Consider the following 9,216-nt stretch of genomic DNA (forward strand, 5'->3'; position numbering starts at 1 on the left):
AAAACGTGTGTTAATTTCGTCCGTATATAGTTTGCTGATTCCTGATAATAAAGTTTGAGGTATGCGCTATAATGCCTCGTAAGTGCATGCTTTTTGACACCGTCTTGCTAGAGCAGTTGGTCATGAACAAACTGTCCATCGACATATACCTTACGAGGTGATTATATTCGTACGGCATCTTAACAGTTTAATTGTGCGTGTTTTGAGAGAAATGTCATTGAACCGATCACAGTTGAATGCTGCAGTATTACACGCTGCTGATATATATTCTTTTTGTGTGTGTACCCAAAATTATGGTGGCTTATTTAATGTCACATGGGTCATCGTACTACTACTACTACGGTGGCCGCGCCCGCCACACATATAACAAAAAAATAAATAGTGACCGCAGATAACGTCATTTATGTAATTGAATCGTAAATCTGCGGTGTCCCCGCACAAAACGCCTCTCGTCTGACCGAGCGTAAGCCGCACATTTGTGCCCAGGCAGAGGGAAGGTAAAAAAACGTCTAGACCAAAATTCCGTAGCCGAGTTTTGTTTATGTATTTTTGTCTCTTCAATGACTAGCCATTCTTTTTTTCTCAATTCAAAAGTTTGCCCTGTGGCGTTTACGTTTTGTTTTTGTTTTATTGGATTGCCAGTCAACGTCATAGAAATACTGAAATGTCGTTGACCTTGCGCCGACCACACGTAGACGCCCCAGGGAGGCGCGAACGCATTCTGTCGACCCAATCGCTGAAAGTTACGTCAGTACGCGTGGAACATCATTGCATCGCTCATGTGTATACGTCTGGTCGCTGCGTTTTTGTATGGGTCTCTTCGGTGTCGTAATGTGGCCCCCATTTCTATATTGGTGGCCACAGCGCAGCGCCGATAGCGGCTGGGGTGCGTGCTTCCGAATGTGTGGTCGAGACGGTGAGATATTGGGAAAGGTGTGTGTGCTATATCGAAACCTGCGTGAATCGGCTAGCGCAACTTATCACGTTTCGTGACGGCAGCGGCGGGCGCTCGGGTAATTAAGGGCGCTCGCGTCTCCAGTGGTTACACTGTATTGTACGAGAACAAACATTTCGCTAATGATTGTATCGAAATACAAATTTAAATTTCTATTTATATTGAAGGATCAAAAAAAATTTTCATGAGAATTTCGGGTACACGCCAACAGTAAAGCGTCAGTACACCGAAATGAAGTTCAAGGGCTGTGTTTATAGTGGGGGCGAAAAATGTTAAAGAACTGGACGATTCGTTGGTATTTGCCCATGTGGTGCTTTGTCAATCAGCCTAACCACATTTAGCAGAACGAAGATGTTTCCTTGCGGACGCTTGGAGAATTTCTCGGGGTTATCTCGCTGAAATCTCGCGAACAAGAGCCTCCTGCTTGAACATTTATTTATTTATTTATTTATTTATTTATTTATTTATTTATTTATTTATTATTTATTTATTTATTTATTTATTTATTTATTTATTTATTTATTAAAGCATCCAATACTTCAATGAATAACATATAAAGTGCATGCCATCCGCAGATGTTCAACGCTGTACTAGTTATCTAGGACATCCGTGTCAGGCTTTTTCCGGCCTTCCAAACTACAACTCTACGCAATGTATAGGTCAACAGGACTCAAAATATAAACTGCAAAACTCCAAACAGTCAGGTTATAAAAGCGTTCTTTTCAGAGCAGCATTATCTCCAAAAGTTTTCAATTTATCCCGGAGCGTTGCCTATAGGCAGCATGCTACGCATACGAATATGGCGAGCTCATGACAATGTTCCTGAAAAAAAATTGATTGCAGGCTTTATTCAACTGCACCTGCTGACCATTCCTGTTCTTGAAAAGCACTGAGGAGAAAAACAGTACCTAAATGTTATCATGGTTCGCCAGCGGAAAGGAAAAGGGGACACAAAACACAAAGCACAGCTATACCATTCAGTTTAGTTCAGTTTTATGATATTCTCTTGCAACGCGATAGGATGGCGCATGACAAAGCAGAATGCCACGGAAACGCAGGAAATTGGTTTCGTGCCTTGCTCCGGTAAACCTTAAAGAAACGGTTCTCGATGACGTTTTGTAAATATCGTTCATGCTTTCTCTTGGTGTCTTACGTTCGCTTGGTTTGTTTGTAGCCCCTATCCTTTTCATCTTTTCTTTGTTTAGTTTCATCTTTTTTGTTTTTGTTTGCCCATATCGAACGCACAAGAGGTTGGGCAACTTGATGAGTATTTGCGACTGGAACGGAATCCGGTGTGCAATCTGTTCCCTGTGGGAGATTAACCATTGTGCACATTATGTGGGGAATGCATTATTATATATTAGGCAAAGAAACCAATTCCACCTCTTCCAAACAAAAGGCCGAAGTACTTACCGCTCTAACTTCATTTGCCGCACAAAGTCAAGCTATAAATTTCCCTTGCGTAGGCAGCCATAGACCGGCATGCAGATGAAGGAAAAACTCTTCCAGTTGTTCCATGAGGAGGTTGGTCTAGAGGGCGTCCGAAGGTGTCTTACAGGAGTGATTAGCGCTCTACACAGAAACACCACCACACAACACCACACTAAACATCAGCAACGTTATGATAACTAAAGTAGATTCCATTCGATAAACGTGGGCAATGTCGATGAGGTTGCACAGGTTTCTCTCTACATTGCCTGCGATATCACAGCGATGCGACAATATTCATACAACTTTCTCTAAATAAGACGAGTTGTTGTGTAATCACTCGCAAAAGAAATATAAGAACAATCACGAGAAATACATTCGAAAACATTGTTCATTCAGAATGACGAATTCATGAAAAATTCCGTCAGTAACACCAAGTCAGTCAATAAAAAACTCTCACTCAAAGTTCATCGGTTTGTCTGCTACCTCCAAGGGTGATATTGAGTCTAGTACCAATCGACTGAAGATATCACAGAGTTCTTCGTAAGTGCCTAATGCTGTTGAGCTAGTTTTGAGCATTCACTCTCGACACTGAAATTCAAACAAAAATTTTAAAGAAGTATCACAGTGAGTGCTGTACACAAGAACAAAATGAAAAACTCACCCTGAAAAGGCACCGAGGAGTGTTAACTCCACCAAACATTTTAGGCGAAAAAAGCTATAGCATCATCAATTGCCAAGAATACGAAATGCCGTTTAGTCCTGTGCCTGCTGCACAACGCGACGGTCACAGGAGAAAATCCAGGCAGCTGCCCGTCGGAGGAGGCTATTATTCATTCCTACAAGGAACAGTACAAGGCGGGCGTCGAAAGTGCTTTCGCTCTCATGACGACTAACTAAATAAAGGCAAACTGACGGGAAACATAGGCGAATGGGTGTGAGGCGGCGGCTCAAGGAGCATAGAGCAGGAGGGAGGCTTCTAGATTCATCCCGAATACTTCAAGGTTGCAGCCACTGAGGCAAACACCCGCTTCCCGACACCTCCTCTCCCCCTTCTCCCTAACTACCCGCCGCCATCCAGAATTCGCCACGCACTCCCGACGGCCCTAAAGTAACACCTAAGAACACTTCAGGGCAGCTATAGAAGCGACAGTGGTGTCAGAAAAGAAACGAGAGAATGAAAATGCGAGCGCCTACCTAGCATCTTGACGACGGCACGCTTGGAGCCTCCACCGGACTGTCGCGGGGTGCGCATGGGGACCATCGCGCTACTCCTCGGGTGGTGGCTCTTGCCGTTCATATCCGGCGAGCAGTCGCGCCGCGTGGCCGCGTTGGAGCGGCGCAGCTGCAGCCCAATGAGGATGTACAGCACCGATATCACACTGATGGGCAGAACAAAGAAGAGCACCGTGGACACGGTGAACGCGTGCTCCACGGGCCGCTTGAGCATGCACGCCGCCGTCTCGGGCAAGAAGCCCGACCCGTCCGCGGTGCGCTGGTACACGATGCCGAATTGTAGCGCCAGCGGCACGGCGAACGCTCCGGCGACGATCCATATCCCCACTATGGAGCGGATGGCCCGCGGCAGCTGAGACATGGTGTGCGCCCTGAGCGGGTGGCAGATGGCCACGTAGCGCTCCACCGTGAACGCCGTGATGGTCAATATCGAGGCGTTGGTCGACATCTCCGAGGTCAGGCCCCGGAGCACGCAGAAGGCCTCGCCGAAGGCGTACGGGTACTTTCGCCACAGCTGGTACATTTCCTGCGGCAGGCCCAGCAGCAGGAGCAGCAGGTCTGACACGGACAGGCTGAACAGGTAGAAGTTGGTCGCCGTGTGCATGTACCGATGTCGCGCGATCACGATGCACGTGCAGACGTTGCCCGTCACGCCGGTGACGAGGATGACGGCGTACACGACGGTCATGGCGACCACTGTGGTCAGCGGCTCCTCCTCCTCCTCGCCTTCCGAGAGGTAGAGCGGCGAGCTGTTGTCACCGCCGGCGGCCCCGGTCCAGTTTCTCGACGGCCACTGGTCGGCGGACAACTCCGAGGAGGAACTGGTGTCCATGTCGTAGGCCATGGTCTTCTAGCCGAGTGGCGGCGAGCGGAGGACGAGACACTGTGATGTGGGAAAGCCACTACTGCGTCCTTTCTTTCTCTCACGCTCCTCCTCTCTCACACGGTTGCCGTCAGCACTTCATAACGGACGAAGCGCGCGCAGACCGGGAGGAACGAAAACGGCGGGAAGAGACGCGTCCTGTCCGGGAAACTGACGGAGGAGTTTTGGTCCCGATTTCAAACCCGGGCGGCCGACGCTGCGCCGAGCGAAGGGAAAGAAAGGGGGACCCTTGCCGGAGAGGATGTTCGCGAAGGGAGGGAGTTTGCGCGTTCGCGAGCTGCGTGGCTGGCGCGAGCGCGCGCCCCCGGGAGAACCAATCGAAAGAGAGGATGCGGAGGAACTCTCCCCAAACTCTCCCCGCGCGCATTTTGTCTCTCCCCGTCCTTTCCTGCCGCGCCGAGTACAGGAACAGCGTGAACGGAGAACGGCTGGTGGTTCGACGACGTGCCAGAAAAAGAAAGAGAGGGAGAGGAGGCGAGGGAGAGGGGAATAGCTATATTCGGGCTGTTGTCTCTCTATATAGAAAAAGGGGTGCGTGGAGCTCATCTTTTCCTCTTTTTCTTTTGTTTTCTTTCTTTTGATTCACATCATTCGGCTTCCCATCGTGGCCTTGCTGAAGGTCAGTGGATCGGCAGGAAGTCCCGGCGTTTTCCTCGGCGCTTGGCTCGATCCTTATTTTGGTCCTTTTGGTTGTGCTGTCTTGCTTGATTTACTGAAAGGAGGCCTTTGTCCTGGATTATTTGTTGGCGCTTCCTGCTACCAGCCTCTCTTTGACATATTGAAGTATAACAACGCGATATTCGACAGCTTTACACGAGTCTTCGCAATGCTTCTGGTTCATTCCGAGTGAGGGGAATCTAAATGCGAAGCTAAAGTTCCCAGAAGGTAGCAGCATATGCATCAACTATATGGTGCTGTGATATTTTTTGTGTAGTAGCCCGTATATGTGACTTCCAAGCCCTCAGCACGAACGCTTTTTAGTTCGTAGCAGCACCTGCTGCAATCTCCCGTGCAACTCGGATAGCCTTTCTCTATACGCAAAATAGTAGCAAATGTGAATTTGTCAGAACGAGTTAATGTTCCGTTCGATCCTGTAATGGAAGTACGCAGAATATAATTTCTATTCAAACATTACTTTGTTTTAACTTGATGCTATTTACTTCACGCAAATGAGACCAATCGGAATATGCAAATGAGGACATGACTGTTCGCTTCTATCTTCGTAAAATTGAACTGTCGCTTCCCCCCTCTCCCCTCCCGCCTTTTCCCATTTTCTGACGAATTTTAATTAACTAATATCTTGTTACACTGTCGCAGCTTCTAGTCTTAAGAAAACGAAGCGTGGTATCACCGACATAGCCTTAATTTTTTTTTTCATTCCTCATATTTTCTTTACACGGAGCCTCCGCCCTTGTACCCTGACCTAGAGACGTTTACTTTGTCATTTATGAATTGGTTTCTTTCGATGTGGCTCAATTACTAAAGTCAGATAACTTTAGTAATTGAGCCACATCGAAAGAAACCAATTCAAATTAAACGTAAAACCCCATAATTTAATTTGAATTGGTTTCTTTCGATGTGGCTCAATTACTAAAGTTATCTGTCCTTCCTTCTTATTTTTCCTTCGAATCTTTTCTGCGTTGTCCGTACGTGGGAGGCCTAGGCCCAGCCAGCTAAACTGCTGGTTTCAATAAAAGTTTGTTCCTCCTCCTCCTCCTCCAGCTCGACTACACCAGAAGCGGTACCTGGCACAACTGTAACTATAAGTGCATTGTTACATGAGAGAAATAGTAGAAACATTCCAGAAGGTGCTTTTAAAATGTGAACCCGCCGCGGTTGCTTAACGGCTGTGGTGTTGCGCTGCTAAGCACGAGGTCGCGGGATCGAATCCCGGCAACGGCGGCCGCATTTCGATGGGGGCGAAATGCAAGAACGCCCATGTCTCGTGCATAGGGGGCACGTTAAAGATCGCCTCGTGGTCAAAATTAGTCCCGATTACCCCACAACGGCTTGCCTCATAACCAAATCGTGTTTTTGGCACGTAAGACTCCAGAATTGAAAATTCTAGAACGTGAGTTAGCAATAGGCGGTTGGTCCAAGTGCCTAAAATTCATGTCGCTGCCATCCTACCAACGTGTGCTACACAAAACGAAGTTTACTTGAATGCATGAACTTTATTTACTGCTCATTGCATTGCACATCATATGGGTTAACTGCATAAGAAGGGCAACTATATCAGAATAAGCTAAATGTCATCGCTATAGTAAAGTAGTACATAAACAAGCATCGTGTGGATGCTTATTTCATGACGGCAGAATATACACTGTGTGTACATGAACACAAGCAGTGTAACACACCATACGAAGTATCAAATATATCGGATCAATCGAAAACGCCGACTACAAGTTATGTCGCACACAAATTACAAAACTTGTAGATAAAGTAGGTCGTTAACAAAGATTAAACAAGACATGCCTATAGCTCCAAGAATCGCAAGTTTGTGACTTCTAAGCCTTGATTCACATAGTCCGGATCACCCTGTCACATCACCGTAACGACACCGGCGTGCGCCAGCAGAGCGTTGTCTCACCAGTTTCTCCTCTAACAGAGGACGCTGGTGATGTAATAGCATCAGTCAATGTCATCGCCATTCCGTTTTATTACGAGCAGCGCTCCTTGGGGAACATCACTCATTTCCCGGTGTGTCCGTCCGTTTGTCCGCGCCTGAGCTCTTTCACGCCAACTTGGGCCATTGGGTAGTCCATGGTATAACTGGTAGAGCATTGGGCGGCTGTGGTAAGGGAACCGGGTTCTAAGCCAACCGTCGGGCCAACTTTTATCACAGAGTACGCGACACGGAGTACGTGCTGCTTTTCAATGACACACACAAGAAAAAAATTATCCGACTGCTGGGCGGAATCCAACGTGCGTCACATATGTTCATACAAGCTTCTGTCAATATGTATATTCACGCACGCGTCACGGGCAAGCTTCGTGACGGTGCCACTAGATGACGCGGTGTGTCCAGAGGGACTAGGGCGCCTCGATGCCAGCGGCGCTGGGCATCGAGGCATCCTAAGAGGGACGCACGAACGAGGACCCCGGCTTCATACACGCCTAATGCATGATGCGTTTCGGCGGTGGCAGTACGGTGTGTCGCCACATTAGTTCAATGCTAATCGCATTAACGTCGGCGTTCACCGTGATATGGGTTCTGACAGAATTTTTTAATTTAAACCGGCGAGGAAACGCTCTTCTGACAGACGCCGGGTGCCGTGACGGGATGGGGCGGATGACCCTTGCGTGAACCAGGCCTCAGTAACGGCAACCTGGTTTACTTTACAGTTTCTTCAAACCTCCTTAGAACAGGCCGTTAAGCTTTCTATTACAGTGATAGGCTGTTCTGGTCTCAGTGCCCTAGATGTCTGCCGCTGGCACCGGTGTCTGCCAACGTCCGTCGCAAAGAAATGAAGGGAAACAAAACGCGCAATGTCCCGCGTGGTGATTCGAGCGCCATTTCCACAAAGTAGCAGTCGGAGGTTTTACTTCTCTGCCACTCGCCGAAGCTGCAGAATAGAAAGTATACTGCGCCTGGAGCACGTGGTCACGCCGTTTGCTGCTATGACGGACTGACGAAAAGTTCAGCCATTTATCTATATAGCGGCATCGAGGTGAAAGAATACTGCATGCCGCGCTTGAAGATTCTTCAGCGCACTGTTTAAAATATCGATTTGTATTTGGTTATCGACTGCAGTTGAATTATGGCAGACTATATTTAATGCATTGGTGTCAGCCTGATGCATCCTATCAGCCGTGGTTTTCTCTCCATGAAGGATAAAATATAAAGTTATGAATTTCATCAACAGCTAAGTGTTTTATCTAAGGCTGCATGAACTGTACATCCGCATAAGACTCCTGTCACGTAGCAGTAAAGGTACGTTAGCAAAGCGTACACCGTTCATCGTATTCCTCGTCATGCTGTGCTTGGTTCTGTTCCAGAAATTATCATAATAATAGCTAGATTCTCCGGTAGACCTCAACGCATGAGCGATGCCAGACGGAAACATAGCAAGAAAACTCTTCTAAAGTTAGCGCGAGGGATTCGTTTCACTTACTTGTAATCTCGGCTCTTTTTGAGGCGAGCGGCGCGAAAATAAGACTTGCTACAAGGGCAAGGAAGACGAACACTCTTCTCTAATCTTCCTGGTTTTAGTTCTGGTAGCGAGCTCTTAATCCCTAACTGTAAGAAAAGTAATCTAGCTTAGGTTATGACACGTTATACAGGCACCAAGTTCAGAGAAATTCTTAGACGCGGCTGATAATCCGTTGTATGATTTCTTCCTGGAGGTGCTAATACGGAGTGATTTTCTTTCTTTTTCTACCCCTGATCATATGACAAACTGTTGCCACGTAGTACCCCAATGCAGCTGTTGCAGTTTGTTTGCTGAGTGGCTAGAATTTAGGAAAGCTTCTGCTTAAACACGGTCCTCCAAGCTTTCGTGATTTTCTTTCTCGGAAGCCTTAAATCCAGGATTAAGGAGAGGCGCAAACGTTCTAGTACAGTTTATTCCAGTTTCTTAATCTTTTGTTTTACTCTAGCAGTTTCGCGTCCACTTGGCGGCGATTAAGGTCTAAAAACAACAAAAGAAAAAACATAACGAAACGTCGTATCTCTGGCAGATAACGTATTTATCTGCTCTGCTTAAAAAGTATT

At 47.1% G+C, this 9,216-nt stretch overlaps 1 protein-coding gene across 1 annotated transcript; it reads right to left on the bottom strand.

Moving 5' to 3' along the window:
- Nucleotides 1–3,043: 3,043 nt before the first annotated feature.
- LOC119432817 (pyrokinin-1 receptor) lies at nt 3,044–4,627 on the bottom strand. Its single transcript, XM_037699972.2, has 2 exons — nt 3,581–4,627; nt 3,044–3,048 (listed from the first exon to the last, which is right to left on the bottom strand). The coding sequence occupies exons 1-2, from the start codon at nt 4,461–4,463 to the stop codon at nt 3,044–3,046; spliced, it is 888 nt and encodes a 295-aa protein (XP_037555900.1). The 5' UTR covers nt 4,464–4,627.
- Between the last annotated feature and the right edge of the window lie 4,589 nt (nt 4,628–9,216).

The sequence above is a fragment of the Dermacentor silvarum genome, chromosome 11 (genome assembly GCF_013339745.2).
Source record: "Dermacentor silvarum isolate Dsil-2018 chromosome 11, BIME_Dsil_1.4, whole genome shotgun sequence".
Taxonomy (NCBI): domain Eukaryota; kingdom Metazoa; phylum Arthropoda; class Arachnida; order Ixodida; family Ixodidae; genus Dermacentor; species Dermacentor silvarum.